We start from the raw sequence: 17,008 nt of genomic DNA on the forward strand, positions 1-17,008 counted from the left end.
TGATATTCCGAAGGATAACTAATAGTTTTGGTTAGGGATAATGAAGGTTTTGAAATAGAAGTTTTGCAGGCCCTGCTGAAATTTCAAGCAGTAATACGTCCAGCTCTCTGATTGAACCACTCCTTCGATTTATTTTGTTTTAATGTGGCTAGTAAAATATTTCGACATTGTTCACTACCGTCAGATGGGGTAAGATTGGCCCAAATGTAAAGTTTCGTTATGGTTTTATCAGCTCCATTTCTTTTGACATTGATTATATTTATTTTTTATGTATCGTACTGTGTAAGCAAACTTAATAAATTGAAACCATATAAAGACCTCTGAATCAGTTTGCAATATTATATAAAATGTTTTAAATGTTTGGGCGGAAGTTGCCTTGAATTGGGGAAACTTTGTCCCATACTTTTAAACCATCTCTCTGTATCTGTAGAGTAGGGAGGGAGAATGTAACTTAAGCCACATGTGACCCATTGTACATCTTCCCGAGGAGTTGTTCTCCTAGGTCATCGTCCATCCTGTCCTTTCCAGGAAGGTGAACAGGTCACTGGGAGACATCTCCTTAATATCGGCAGGTGTAGGCCAAAACTCGCCGAACACACACTCTCTTATTGACGATAAACCTATGTTCAGTATTGGGTTGGGCTAAAGTTAGACAAGATAAAATTACCACCAGACATATTAGTTTGTTGTTTTACCTGCTTTTACTTCAAAAACATCCATGAAATGATGAGAAATGGAAATAAAAGAAACGGACTTCATTGTAGTGAAAAAAAATTTCATTGCATAAAAAAAATCAGTTTACATCATACATACTAGTTGTTCAGTTCTGGCACATGGAACTGGTTCCTCTTTGAAACTATTTTTGGAAGATTAATCTTCTGACAAACATCCACCCAGTCATAAGTCAGGCAATCTTGTTTTTCTGGCCAGCGCCAAAACTTGAGTCGTTTTTCCATGCATTCAACTGTAGGTCCATCTTCAGATAAGCTAACAATTTTGCCAGGGTATTTCTGTCATTAATATGTAACAACTACAAAGTTATCAATAGCAAAGTGTTCGGGCTTCAACTCAACTGGTGTTTCTTCAGTATTCCTGCTACTTCCTGTGATATTTCTTTCAGATCGGAAAATGTTTCGCTTTGCCCATCAGGCTCAAATACCATCTCAATATCATCTTCATGTGAAGAAAAGTTTTGATTTTTTCTTTGTTTTCCTTCTTGGAAACTTTTTGTGTTTTCTTTGACGCACTGGTAGAAGGTTTGTTGGCTGCTTCTGAGATGTCTGCTTCAACCTCTTCAAATGCAATACTCTTGCCAGCAGGCACTTGCAATTTCTTCTTCCTTCTTCTCAGGCCATCTTTAGTTAGCTCTTTTCTTCTCCAACTGTTCCATAAAAGCTTCTCCTATAGACTCTTTATCCATGGGCTGGTTTTCTGGAAGATGATCTAGCAGTCTTTGCTTGTTTAAGGGATGAATTCCACATTTGGCAAATCCAGCTGTCAAATTGTCTCTTCGCTTTTCTTCCAGACTTGCCATTAGTTCTTTCAGCAATCGTGGAAACACATCTTTAGGGATCGTTGAAAATTTGGATCCTGAATCTGACTCTTTCCACTTGCGGAGGATATCACGCCACGATCTTTTCATTGGTCCTAAGAAAGCTACGTCTAATGGTTGCGTTAGATGTGTTGAATTTGGAGGGAGGCAAACCAACCTTATATTATTCTCTTCACAAAGCCTAAACACCTGTGAACTGATGTGAGAAGATAAGTTATCTCCAATGATAACTTTAGGATCATCTAGATTTTTAACACTCGGTAACATTGTTGACTGAAACCAATCTTCGAAGCATACTGCATCAAACCACCCACTTTTAGAGCGGTTATATCGAGTGTCTACAGGACCATTCTCAGTACATGTGGACCACAAGTGCTCAGCTCTATAGACAACATATGGGGGCAAGAGGTCGCCTGCAGCATTTCCAGCCATCATTATTGATGTTGCACTTTTACTGAAATTGCAAATGTTCTCCACATATTTTGCTCCTCTCTTACAGATAACCTTTTTGTTCCCCGGGTCACCAGTAAAGTTCGTCTCATCGTAGTTGAATATATTATTTGGGGGAACATCTTTAACCTCTTCTTTGAGGTTGTCAATATAATTTTCGATGAGTGAAGCATCTACTTCAGCTCTGACCTTTTTGATATTGGAACTTATCCTACGAGTCAGATTCTCATGCCTTTTTAAGAATGCATTTGTCCATTCATAGCCAGGAAAATTGTTTTTGAACTGACAAATGAGGGCACTTTTTTGTCCAAATAGCTTTTTACTGCATAACAAAATACATTTCAACTACAGGGAACCCATAGTCTGACATTTTTATTAAATGTAGTTCGAAAACATGCTCCTCTTCATCACTAAATATTCTTGCACGTCCTACATTTTTTGTATGAGTCCCTTTAAGTTTGTTTTTTATCGTAGATCTAGGTATATTATAACTTTTTCCTGCAACTCTTTGGGTTGAGTCACCTGACCTCATAGCCTCTAAACACTCCTCTATCACTTCTGGTTTGTTATTGGCGAAATTTCTTTTTCCAAGAGGTTTTATTCGATTTCTCGGCATTTTTCCTGCGACAAAATCCAAAAATTATTGCTTACGATAGTAATACAAATATTTTATGTGGTTTTGTTTAACAAACTGTCGCAACTCAGTTCTCGCTTGGCTATTAACGAGAGGATTTTTATTTGCTGTTTCACCCGCTCATTTATTCATCCCAAATAATGAAAGAACTCATTTAAAACTTAATAAAATATTTATTGTGAAAGAAACGGAAAAATACCTTAAATAAACTCACACTCAATGTTAATAAATAAAATACATTAAAATAATCAAAAAACTTACATTATACTGCCACCCAGCAGGATTGAAGAGAAGGAGATGTGCTGCATTTCTGATGACCCAATCGATACGTAAATGAATACTGTCTGTTGACTGTTAACTGTTAATTGTTAACTATGGTCTTGACCTCCCTCAATATTTATAAAGAATTATACGCTGACATTGCGACTTTGATCCGGTCACTGTACTGAGGTAAAATGCACAGCATGCAATCTGTGCCAAGTTTGCATATTTGGAGATTGTTTTATATTCCATATCCTGTGATCGGATCAATTTCGATGTCTATGAACTTGAAATATTAAAAGATGGAATTCTGAATACTGAGTGTTCTTGTGTTAAAATATTGAAGTGAGGTTGAAATATTTTTCAATTCATGTATTTACTTAAATGAATCTGAATCATTTCATGATTATTTTCTATATTTGACAATAAAATACTACTCAAGCATAATATCGAAAATATGAGTCTTGGGGTAACTTTGGCCCAGTCACCATCTTGAGAAATAGAGAATGCAAATGAGAAATAGATATGCACTCATACGAGATTAGTGGCTTTATGAAAGACTGAATGGTCTTGTACTTATTGAGAATTTGTTTGAGTTGTATATTTCGAAGGAACTGTAAAATTGCTTAATATAATTGTTATTTTCAGCTATACTCTTTAATTTCCATTTGTATTATTTTTTCAAGAGATTTCAAATCATTTTATATATTATTAGACAATTGAAGTCTGAACTAACGAAATTCGTGATTTCATCTACTCACGGAAAGATGGATAGAGGGCTCAGGTTTACAAAAGAAATTTTTGACATATAAACATTCAAATAATGATAATATGAATTTATTCAATTTTCAGTACAAGGATCAGTCAATAACAATTTGAACAATCTGAACAAATTCAGGAAACCCCCAAAGAACACCCTGTGCCAGAAGTAATGTTTCATTCACAATATTTACATTATAAATCAGAACAGTAAGAGTAAAACGGATTTGACAATTCAGGTTATGAAAATGTGAAGAGGTGGAAATCTCAAATGTTAGAAATGTTGAAATATAATCATGTAAGAATGTAAAAAGGCAATATGTAAAAATAAAATGCAAGAAAAGGAAAAATGGTAAATGTTTAAATGAAAATGCAAACATCTAAAAAGTATAAAAATTGCAACAAAAGTTAAACTGTAAAATGTGCCATTATTCGCCATGATTCTATAATATTGGAAATAATTTTATACAAATATTTCGTAAATAAATGTCCCACTTTACTAGTTCCCATTTTAGTAGGTAGTTTCAGTGTTCTTTCGTGGTATAAATAATTTTAGTGATGAAGGAATACTGACTGAGGCCTTGCCTGGGCGTTCCTTCATCGTGTATGGTTATTGTCAACATTTAAAATAAAAAGCATAGTTCAGAGGTGAATAGTTTATTTACTGAACGTGTATTTCGACCAGCCAATTTGTAGCGAATGAACACAATCCAGTGAACACGATCTGTGGAACTGTTGTCAAATAACTTGATATGAGAAACAAAAGAAGATGCTTGCTCAGTTTTTAAATAAATATTTAAAAATCGTAATTGTCCACCAGTACAGGTACTTTTTTGAATGCCATCGTTTACCCCAATTGATTTTCCAAATAAACAGTATTTCATTTGAGATATGAACGGTTTAATGTTTTTTAAAGTGTAAGTACAGTAGGTACAATATAGTGAAAAACTGGTTGTGAAGACTCAAAGCACACGACATATTTGATGGTATGTCCAAAGGTATTCAAATCATCATTTCATGCACAGCATTTATATTTGAAAAACTTAATTTACAAAAATGTCGAACAGGTGTCAGTTTTTTCGACAGTTACAATGGTGAAATTGGAAGTATTCAGTTTTGTTTAAGTTGAGAATCATTGCACGATCTTGATTGCTATTAAAGTTTATACAGTTTGCTGTACTTTCTAGTTTATTTTGCCATTTACGCTAATGATGATACTGAAAATGAAATTATAATTAGTATGTAACTTCAAAACAATTATCAAAACTAAATGTACTGTTCTATATGCCAGAAGCAATGCTTGCTTCTGTAAAAAATATTGAACTAATATTTTTATGTACTTAACAACTACATTTAAAAACTAAAATGAACATATATCATCTCAAAAACACATTACTGACGTAATGGAGAAAACAAACTAGTGTTTTGGGCGATTCTCATGCCATCTACCCAACTGCCAACCGCTGAAAGGCTCCATTCGAGGAGGGAACCTGGAACCTTCAATTTTCTTTCGTTTTCTCAGCGGAAAACCGTTTTGATTGAATTCATCACGACCAGACTTAATGTTATTGTTGAAACGTGCTCCCGTTGAACCGTGAACCACGGGAGTGTTTTGGGATTAGACCGACCTACCATGATTATTGTAGCTGCAGTTGAAACGGTTTATCCTGAGGTCACGGCCGTTGAAAAAGTTGGGCCGTAAGTCAGTATAATTGGCGTATTCACGCCTTGGAACACTTGGGTTTGAAGATCTGAGCCTTGGGTTGGACACTACGGGATGGCACTGATCAATTTAGATCTCACTCACTTTTTTGTTCCTCTTCTGCGGTGGGATTTGTTGCTTTGCTCGACTCTATTTCTTCCATGATTTTTTCGATAAATTTTTTTAAGGATATCTGTGGTGTATTTTATTATATCAACAGTATCACTACTTTCTTCTGCACTCATTTTGACAATGACTGTCTTACTAGAAATAACGAATATGTGAATAAGTACTGAAATCTGCTATAAATGCACAAATTCACGTATAATGCAGATATAAATGGAATACAGTTATAATTATTCAGGTATACAGGGAATACAGGTATTATACTCAATTCGAAAACTGTCAAAGATCATATTCACCTTCCAAATTTTACACATGAAGATTCCCTGACTCAGGTAATCTTGAAAGTATAGGTACATTACAATGAAATGACATCAGGTACAAATTAGTGAAAAACTCGTTGCGAATTTGTTTTTCAATTTTTTTTCAGCTTTTGTTATTTCCAAAGATTCAAAATATATTACGTCATACTCAACGTTGTGTTTAATATATATTCGAATCATCATTTCACGCAAAGCATTCATATTATCAACAAAAAAAACAATTTTGGATAATCTTTCTCAAATGTAGACGCGATTTAAAAGTTATTTCTTTGCTGAAAAATCGTAAGGATCTGTGTTGAACTATTCGATATATAGAACTTTTAGAAAAATTTATAGGTGGGTAGATTTTGATAAATAGCGAAAGTGCCTGCTGGTAGTCAGATTAAGTATTTATCCACATACTTATCAGTTTATGATTTACTAAGTTTCAGATTATGAATTTCAATTTTTTTAATGAAAACAAAATAGAAAGTTGAAAAGTTAGTATAAGAAAACTTTTGAAAAAAACTTTTATTTATGCCCTCAAAAGATAGAAATAAGATTTGAATTAGGTCAACTCATTCATTTTCCAATTACTTTACTTAAATTTGATCAAATAATAAGATTCAGCGTCGGTGCTGCACGATGTAAATTTGAGTAATCTATTCCTTTAAAATTTTCACTATGAACTTATAACGTCATTACACACATATATGATATAAAAGTGTAATGAAACGAGTGAATGTCGCTTACATACTAATACTTTTTATTAAATCAGGTATACAGATTTTTTTTAAACAGATACATACATCAACAATAAAGTGTATACTTTGCACAAGAGATGGCGTTACCAGTAACAAATAAGTAATATTTTTATTTTGATACATCATTCTAACAAAAAGCTTCTGGGGAAATTGAAGCACTTAGTTTGAACTTTTTTTTTTAACTAAAATCAATCAGATCAAGTTACTTAAATTACTAATTGATCTACACAGGTAAATCAATAGAGACATTCAATTCAACAAATAAAACTATTGTTGTAGGTCAAGATGAAGACTTACTAGTATTTTTACTCACTGCTCAAATTCCAATCGACTAAACTTTTTTTTAAACCTGGAAAAGCTCAAAAACAAGATTCAGTTCAATGTGCTGAAGTTATCAAAAAGAGTAACTTGACTCCAAAAGAAGTTATCAACCTTCTCTCTATGTATGGAGCTCCTAAAAAACGACGTGTTTCGATAATTTTTGATATGCGTGTTTCGTTAAAAATACTCGAAATGGCTAGGCTAGGCTCTGGGATTAATATCTAAAATTTTTTCTGTAGGCTAATGTGTTTGCCTTTCATATTGGCACCATTGTCATAACCCTGGCCTCGCCAGGGTTATGACAATATCAGATTCCTTCAAAAAATCTAAAATGAAATCAGTTAAACCTTGACCAGTAGTGTTGCTAACTTTGCAGAATCCTAAAAAATGTTCTCGAACCTCTACCGTTTCAGAAAAATCATCAACAAAAACAAATCTAACAACAATTGTGATTTGTTCTTGATGACTAATGTCAGGTGTGCAATCAAGGATAATTGAAAAATATTTGCACATTTTTAAGGATTCAATTGTATTCTTTTTAACTTTTTCTCACACTGAGGTGATTATTTCATTTTGAATTTTATCGCCCAAATGATGTGGCATTTTTTGCCATCTTTTTGAATCCTGCCGATATGGTCAGCCATTATTACACTATCAAATTTTGCTATTTTCTCAATTAATTTCATAAAATTGTCATAACCTTTTTCGAATAGTTTTTGACTGTTGCCCCTAAAAGCTAAATTTAGTCAAGCCAAAAATTAAATGACAAAAATAATGCTTTCTAAAACAGATGTCCATCTTTTTTTCCCTTTTAAATAAATTCTGATTCATATAATCGACAGTTAAACCTTTTTCAATTGATTTTTTCAATTCAACCCATTTCTTAACACTTTCGAAATGCCCCTTACTTACCCAATTTCTTATTATGATACAGAATTGTTTTATTATCTGGGTTCAAAAGAATATTCTGCTAAATAATGATTTTGCCTGTCACATAATTTTCTGGATCTACCACACAGAATCACAGTGGGACTACTTACAATGGCCATTACACACATTACACACCTTATAGTGCCATGTGGCATGAATACAACGATTCAAATGTGTGCCCAATTTCACCCAATTCGCTTGTGAGTGAGGTGGCATATGTCCTCTTTTATGAATAGGAGAGAACGAAGCAGCACTTTTGAGGTGTTTTTTTCTCTTTTCTCCTAAATTCTGTTAATACTAACATGGAGACAAACATGTCTGATATATTCGATAACTAACACCAGATGAGATGAATCTAAGATGATGATTGCAAAAACTCATTCTCACTGTGGAGAATGCAGCGTATGTGTGATCCCAATGTGAGTTTGAGGAACTTTCCAATGTGGGAAATATCAATGGTACATCATTGGGCTTCAGTCTGTTTTAAGGTGATCGAGAAAGTGTTTGTCCTCAAAATGTCCTTCACAAATTCTCTAGTTATGCAGATTCCCAGCTTTTTCTCTCAAATCATCACGACCACGTGCCACTGTCCAAAGGATAGCCCTAAAAAAATTGTTGGCTTTCAGCAATATTGAAGAATACCCAATAACAAGTGATTGCTTGTCTTCTCAATTTTAGTTGAATGTAACGCACAATGTTTCATAAGTGATCATTATACAGGGAAATGCTAAGATTCCACCTAACGATTATGAAAGATGTCATGAATCCATATTTTAGGATTTCTGTACCCTGAAAATGAAAAAACTCTTGAGTTCTGATCAGATCTGTAGTTGTAATTCAATTGAAAATATTTCAAAGAAGGCTTGAAAAGGGCAGCAGAGTAACTTCCGAAAGTTTTGCAATATTGTCGTTATGTATTGGGGCAAATATACCAATTTGCCCTAGACAGATAATATAACAATTACAAGCTTTTTCCAGGGAAGAAAAAAGACAGAAAATGGATTTAATAATAATAATGTCTTTATTTTCAATGAAAAATAAAATGCATGATATTCTTGTTACACAAAAATCCCAAGGGGGAGTTCACCCGAGGGTGCTCTACCACTCAACCCTTGCTATTTTAAATAAGCATATTATAACTTGAAAAGTAACCTAACTAATCCTAAAACCTAAATGTATATTTCACAATTTTTCGGCATTTGACATTTATCATTTGTTGGGTCACCTGAATATTCACCACCAATAACCAAGTGGAAAAAAGAAAGTTGTATGAGAGATAACGAAAAATGACTACTTGTGAAACACAGATTATAGAAAAAAAAGGGGTATACGAAACGGAACTGCATCAGAATGTGTTAACTTACAGGAAACTTTTAAGCTCTTTTTTGAATTTATATAAATCACTATGGTGTTTTAGCGAATCGGGAATAGAATTATAAAGATGAAAAATCGAATACGAAAAACTTCTCTGGAAAATTGCGGTATTGTGTTGTGGACATGTGATTACATTTTTGTTTCTCAAATTTATGTTGTGTACGTCTGTCCTGAATGTTATTTTACGATATAAATAAGGCGGATTTCTGTATAATATAATTTTATGAAATAAACATAATGAATGAAATTTGAACCTATCTTTCATGTTAAACCAGTTCAGTTCCGCAAGCTTGTGGGACACATGTTCATACTTCTTAATTCCATATATATAACGAATACAAGAGTTTTGAACACGTTGTACTCTGGACCAGGTATCGTAGTCAAGACAAGGTCCATAGACCGAAAAACAATAATTGAATTGTGCTATTGCAGCACAAGCATTGATTTCAAAACGGTCCTACCTCTTCAAGATACATTCAAATAATATTTATGAAAGAGTTTAACTCACCTATCAATATCTTTTGGAAACGTAAATAAACTCTTATTAGTCTTTAACCTGCTGCTTCTACATATCACTACATGACCACCTTTTTTCTGTTTATCCATTGTAATAATAATAAAACACTCACGCCCAAGGGAGTGTCCGTGCTGATTGTTAGGTATGCTGTGGCTATTTTCCCAAGAATTCTTCTCACCTGGAGGAAACAGAAATTCAGTCCAGCCAACACAAATTTCGGGTATTCGAACACTCGAGAATCGAGTGATTACAGTGTTCGATTTGGATGACTGCTTGACACTAGATTAATGAAATGTTTTTATACTAAGTAATTCTAGAAAAGTTCGAGTCATTTGAGCTGCTGAAAGTTGAATAAATTTTTGCAACAATGAAACTGAGACTGAAATTGGAATTGTATTTTTCAAATAAAAAGATTTTTTTGCAAAGATACAATTTGTGAGATGTTGAAGTTGAATCGCGAGTTTAAAACTGAAATCGAATTGCAATGAAGGAATAATAAAAAGAGAAAAAATTGATTTTTGAGTATTTCAACGTGAATATACAAAATTTTTTGAACTGTATGAAATTGTTGAAGAGATTTGTGAAATGTGTGTGGATAAGAGAAAAAAAGGTTTAAAAATGATTTCATCCTGTGATTACTAATTAAATCGTCAAAATGGAAGAATAGGTTGCAAAATTAATTAACTGAAGCCTGCCTGGTAGCGTTCGGTGAATCGAACACGACGACCTGAGCGCGTCCTGCAGGCTTATGGTGATGCTGGTTCCTGTTGTAACGGAGCTTGATTATCTCCTGGAGTAGTAGGAATAAAGGTTTCGTCATCATCCAGATCATCTTCGGGTGCAGCGATGTCCTCGAGGATGATGTAGGCTGGTTTGAGGCGGTCGATGGACACTAGAACGTTTCTGCCTCGCATTGAAAGTTCGAAGTGTTTCTCGGCTCGTGAAACAACTTCGTAGGGTCCATCGTAAGGCAGCTGAAGCGGTCCTCCTGAAGCATCGTGCCTGACGAAGTCGTGGCTGCGGTAGCGAGGTCTTTGAAGACAAAAAGCTTTCGCTCGCCGTGGCTGGTGTCGCTGACCGGCCTGAGTGCTTGGAAGAGTTGGCGTAGCTCACGTATGAAGTTGGCCGAGTCGTCTATGTCCCTGGTGGAGGCTGATGCTAGGAACTCGCCAGGAAGTCGGAGTGGTTCTCCGTACACCATTTCTGCTGCTTCGGCGGTGTCTTTCCAAGCAATTGTCTTGGAAAGACAATTATTTTTGAGGAGGTCGTTCAGTGGGGCCTTGGTCCTAGCAGTCCTACGCATGAATCGTCTGTAAAAGTTGATCATACCTAGGAACTGCCGGAGGTCTTTTGGTGTTTCGGGCCGTGGATACTCCTGGGTTGCGGAGACCTTTTCAGAAAGGGGTTGCACGCCTTTGCCAGACACGAGGTATCCGAGGAACTCGACTTCTGGCTCTCCAAAACAGCATTTGGATGTGTTGATGCATCCTGTAGACGTTCGAACAGGATGTGTTTCTCGTGTTCTTCGTCGTTCTCGGATGCGACAAGGAGGTCGTCAATGCATGCGTAAACAAAGTCCAGTCCACTTAGTTTCTCATCGATGAATCGCTGGAAGGTCTGTGCTGCATTGCGGAGACCGAAGCTCATCGCTGGGAACTCGAACATCCCGAATTGCGTAGTGATGGCTGTTTTCGGGATATCCTCTGGAGCTACAGGGATCTGGTGATAGGCGCGGACCAGCGTCTGGGCGGAGTCCCTGATGTGTCGCACTAGGTAGCGATCTGGTGTCGTGCGGGCGTTGAGCGCACGATAGTCGCCACAGGGACGCCATTCGTCACCTTATTTGGGCACCATGTGGAGGGGAGAAGTCCAGCTACCCTCAGAAGGGCGGCAGACGCACAGTCGCAGCATGGACTCGAACTCCTTCTTAGCGGCGTTGAGTCGATCCCAGGGAAAGCATCGCGGTTTGGCGGCGACGGGCTGACCTGGTGTCGTGTGGATATGGTGCACCGTTTTGTGCTTCACGTTATCCGTAACTTTGCACACACCATCAGGACGAGTAATTGCCCGGACCTGCTGAAGCAGCTGGTTATATCGTGAACTGCCAGCGATTGTTTTGATCCCCGGTCGAGTAAGTGTCCATTGCGTAAGTCGACGAGTAGGTCGAAATGGAACAGGAAATCCACACCGATAATCGCCTGCGACACATCCGCGATCACAAAGTTCCACGTGAAATCCCGGCGGAGACCCAGGTTGATAGTCATCAGAATTAGGCCTTACGTGGCGATAGTTGGTACCGTTAGCCGCTGATAGCTCGAACTCGGTTTTTACTCGAGGGTCACGAACAAGTTCACGCGAAAACGCGCACAAAATGGCATCGGTGTCTATTAACAAATCTACGGCACTGTCCCTCTCTTTTAAAAATAAGCGGCGCGCGGTGGGGCATGAATAATGCCTTTGCCATCATTGCCCTAGCCCGAAAGCCTTTCAACTGGCATCTTCCCTCTATCTAACGCCAACACTATCAAAGGAACCCCTACTCCTCCGAACTCTCCCCCCCACTGCATCACCGCCGCAGAACGACGCCAATAATAAATTTTACAATGTATAATTCTTTTAAAAACAAAACAATTTGAACTTCCTATTTACATATCGCTAACTTAAATATATCATAATAACTAAACTAAACAATTCTTCTAACCAATATGATCCAGGTCTAAATTATTCTAATTCATCTCCCAACCCATTTTCCCTTTTATCCCTCACTACATAATCTCATATCATATGCCGGATTCTTATACATTTCCCAGACTTGTGTCCAACCCTAACCAGGATGACGGTCACACTCCCCAAAGGCGACTTTTCCTCCTTCCTTCAATGCGCTGGTAACTTGCCCAAATCATACCCATTCGTCCCTCACCACACTGTCTGCCCATTCATTCGCAAATCATATCCATTCATTATTTTTTCCATTTTAATCCCTTAGACTCATTTGGCCATTCATCCTCTCCATTCTCTCCTTCCACTCTCTCCATCCAATCCTATCCCCTATCAAACATCTATCAATCACGTGCTCTGCCGCTTCCGGCTCCCCATACCCACACGGGCAGGGAACCTCCGGGCCCAGTCTAAATCGCGCCAGGTACCCCGGAAAGTTCCCATGCCCTGTGAGCAGTTGGATCGCCTTTCGCGACAGATCCAATGATTCATTCCCGACTGTTCTACAAAATCTGTGGAACAGTCGCCCAGTCGTACCCCTCTCCCATTCCCTCTTAATGTTCTCTTTCACACGCTTTCTCTCCTCCAGTTTGCTATATGATTGCATAACATGAAGCGTAACCTGCTCCTTATTCATGCCCATGTGGGCCTCTTCATGTGCCTTCAGATTTCCCATCTTACCGGTATCGTGCCCCCTCCTCCACATGATTTGGGTACGTACTCCCCTCTCTCTCCTTTCCTCAATCATCCTTTGTATTCTTGCTATCCTTTTCCCCACTCTTCTTGCATTCACTCTTTCAACCGACATTGCCGAGTCACTCACTACTCTCAGATTCTCCTCCATGCTCCACATACCAATCACCCGCTCTATTGCCACTGATTCTGCTCCTTTCACGCTACTTTGCCGGGTTATTTTTTCATTCCCTGTGGTCCATTCATCCCCTCTCCTTTTGTACGCCCATCCGATTCCCATCCTTTCTTCCTCCATCATCGCTCCTGCGTCCACATACACTTCAGTCACCTCTTCTCCCTCCAGCAACTCCCCTTTCAGCCAGGGGGGAATTTTGTCTTCGCCTTTCACTCTTTCTTCTATCTTCCTTCTTCCATTCGCTCTCCATTCATGGTATCTGGCCCAGCCTTCTATTTGAAGTGGCGCCATTCCGATTATGACACTGAGTGCCGCTGTTGGCGTTGTTCTGTATGCTCCACATGAAGCCAACAGAAACGGCCTCTGTGCCGCACTCAGTTGTCTCTTCACCCTACTGTCATGCGCCCTTTCCCCCCAGACTTGTACAGGTTTGGCCGCAGGTTTAGCCACCCTTTCATATATCATCCTTACACATTCTCTCTTTAATCCAACATTCTTCCCGGTCCATTTCCTCAATTTCCCTGTCAGCTCACTCAATTTTCTCCTTACCTCTTTGTGGTGGTCTATGAACAGTAGTCCTGTGTCCACCGCAATTCCGAGATATCTCACACTCGTTTTTTGCTCAATCTCTCTTCCATGCATTCTTAGAACCGGGATTCTTACATCTCTACCAGTTGGTATGAACATGCACTCCGTTTTCATCTCATTATAGTTAAGCCACATCTCCTCTTCCCATACTTTGCATTCAACCCATAGCAACTTCCATCCATTCTCTATGCTGTCGACAGAGTTACCCTCGATGATGACAAGCTGGTCATCCGCATAGGCCTGCACTTGTACTCCTGTTGCTCCTATGCCTTCTCTGATTTTCATCCTGTTGATTATCTCGAACCATGCCTCCATCACTAGCAGCCATAGGGTCGGTCCCAGACTTGACCCCTGTTGGCAGCCTCTGTTCACCATTTCAGAGACCGCCCCACAGGTGACTATTCTCTCCCCTTCGAAACTCATGCATGTCCTGCCCACATTTTCCGGCATTCCCATTCGCCTCATACACACTTCAATCGCCGGTGCCCATGCGGTATTAAAGGCGTTTGACAGGTCCAACGCCACAACCAGTCTATGTCTCCTTCCTCTCTTGTTTTCCTTTATTCTACTCACCATTCTCTCTACTGCCATTACTGTATCCATTCCCCTCTGAACCCAAATTGATTCGGGGAGAATTTCAACTTTCTTTCACACCATACTTGCATCCTACCGTTAAGAAGCCTGTCCAACATCCGTCAAATGCCAGTGAGCAGGCTGATTGGCCTGGGATTTCCGTCCTTTTTCGGTATCCATACAACCTGTGTTCGCTTCCACGCGCCGGGAAAATGCCCTCTCCCCAGACAGGCGCTGAATAGTTCCACCATGCACTCTCCCTTCCATTCCATCACCTTACGAATAACTTCGTTCGGGATCCCATCCACTCTTGTTGACTTCCTATCGAGCAGCTGTTCAGCCACAGCTGTCAGCTCCCCGATAGTAAACCCAGGCTGATTTTCTCCCCATTCTTCATCCTCTCTCTCCCTCCACCAGCGCCTAGTCGGGGTGTCTCTCAGGGGATCGTCCTTGGGGAAGTATTTGCCCAGCAGATACCTGCTGGTCTCCTCCCTCCCCTCAGTGTAGGTACCTTCAAGACGTTGGACGGCATCTCCTCCGCTCCATCATTGTTGAGGAGTGCACACTCTCACTGATGGTTAAATCAACCCAACTTTCACCTCTGTTACTGGAGAAAGTGGCCGGACTTTCACAGTCATTCTCTATCATGTACCCCTTCTCCATCACCCATTCTAGCTCATCTTCTCCCCTCTCATCCGTGGTGTTTCCACCCCATGCTACATTCTTCGCATTCACGTCTCCAACCAGAATCTTTTTCCCCTCCAATTCATCAAATATTCTCCTTATTGCATCCATTCTCACATTCCTCTTTCCACCTGGCTCGCCATACACATTCATAATCCTAATATTACACCTCTCATTTCCTATAACTATGCCAATGCTTTTAGCATTCCTGAGGGCGAGACTATCGACGGTGGATCGGACCCAGGTTCGTACCTTAGTGCCCTCCCCACCATCGTATTCAACCCACCCTTCCCATACCGGTTCTCTAACCCAGGGTTCTTGAATACACACCACTGCAGCGTCACGCTCCTCGGCGGTCTTCCGCAGTAGTGTGGTAGCATCCCTCCCTTTTCCCACATTAATTTGCAGTACCCTGAACGTAGTTGGTACGCCTTCTCTGCATCTCCACCCTCCTCACATATACTGGGCACTTCGGATCTATTGCCGAGTGCCTCCTTTCACCCACTACCACTCCGACTCTTCTGCAGTTTACGCAGCTGAGTCCTCTATCACCCCTACACTCAAGCCCTTCGTGTTGCCCTGCGCACTTATTACATGCCGGTTCCTGCCGGCATGCTTTGGTAGTGTGCCCAAAGTGGCAATACTTAAAGCACACCGCAACACTGTTGCGGTGTGCTTTATATATATATATCTGAGTCCAGGCTCAGTACTACCAAGGACATCATTTTCCGGAAGAGCTTAGCGTTCAATTCTAAGATCACGTTCTCTCTCCACTCATTCCTACAATTTCTCCGCTTTCTCACCACCATACTTTCTAGACCAGATTCCGTTAGGTCATCACCCAACTCTGGGCTCTGACTCAACAGCAGTCTGATCAGCTCCTCGTCCCCATATCCCTTTTCAACTCCCGTGAGTAGGACATGGGGATTTGGCTTCTGACCATCCTTTACCTTGATCCTACTTTCATCCCGGAGTACGTCCCTGATCCTTCTACCTTCCTTCGTTTTTCCTTTGATTACCACCACCCCGTCCGATTTCGGGTGACAGCCTCCACATATGACAGGCACACGCTCACAATTCGTGCGGTCGGTATAGTTTCTTCCTCATTTGCCTTCATTACTACTATCTCTTCCTCCAGAGGGGGTGATTCCCTCGGCTTGAAGATATCATATTCCGGATCTTTATCTCCAAATCCTTTTCTCTTCTTAAAATCCATCCCGTACTGTTATAGTGGTTTTCATCCGTCTAAATTTCAGGATTTCCCAAATTCCACTTATATTTTAATATTCAAAGTCCTGACACTCAATAAATTGACGAAGGAGCACCTTCGCCAATTTTGAATACGAATATTTCGTTAGCCCAGAAAACCTTGTCTCGTTTTTGTTTTAACGCTGATAAGATTTATTTATCGTTGAAAATAAAGCAACTTTTTACTTTCTTAAATGCATGTATTCCATACAAATGCGAGAACTTCGTTTTTATGTGTCTATTTCACTGGATTTATAAAAAATCAATTTCAAATACCTTACTTATGTGTCATTTTTCACTAATCACATTCACTTTTGCTGTACGATAGTAAAACAGTTTCAATTGCAAATTAACTCAGTCAATTCCCTCACACACATCCGTCCTCGTCAAAGTCTGAGAACGAAGTTCTGTCGCGGTGGGGCAGCTGTCACTTACCAGCATTAGCGACTGTCCGTCGCGTTTCCCGTGTCCGTAGCGCTCGCGACTAATGAACATGGTTGCTGAAACATGTGCGCATTTTCTCCGAATCTGTGGTGGTAGTAGCACTAACCGCCAAACCGGTTAGCTGATTGCGAGCGCGAACGGTTTCCCGAGTTTGAGCGGTCGCGCGGTTGTTGGCGGTTTCGCGGTTGTCTCACTT

The 17,008-nt window shown here is 39.5% G+C and overlaps 1 protein-coding gene across 1 annotated transcript; it reads right to left on the bottom strand.

Annotated features, from left to right (window-relative positions):
• Window positions 1-12,663: 12,663 nt before the first annotated feature.
• On the bottom strand, window positions 12,664-14,454 carry LOC141483197 (uncharacterized). The gene has a single exon (XM_074177670.1). The coding sequence runs from the start codon at window positions 14,452-14,454 to the stop codon at window positions 12,664-12,666; it is 1,791 nt and encodes a 596-aa protein (XP_074033771.1).
• Window positions 14,455-17,008: the final 2,554 nt, after the last annotated feature.

This window comes from Leptinotarsa decemlineata, unplaced genomic scaffold (assembly GCF_025532065.1).
Source record: "Leptinotarsa decemlineata unplaced genomic scaffold, Ldec_3_MD MMD2_tig00003192_RagTag_RagTag, whole genome shotgun sequence".
Taxonomy (NCBI): domain Eukaryota; kingdom Metazoa; phylum Arthropoda; class Insecta; order Coleoptera; family Chrysomelidae; genus Leptinotarsa; species Leptinotarsa decemlineata.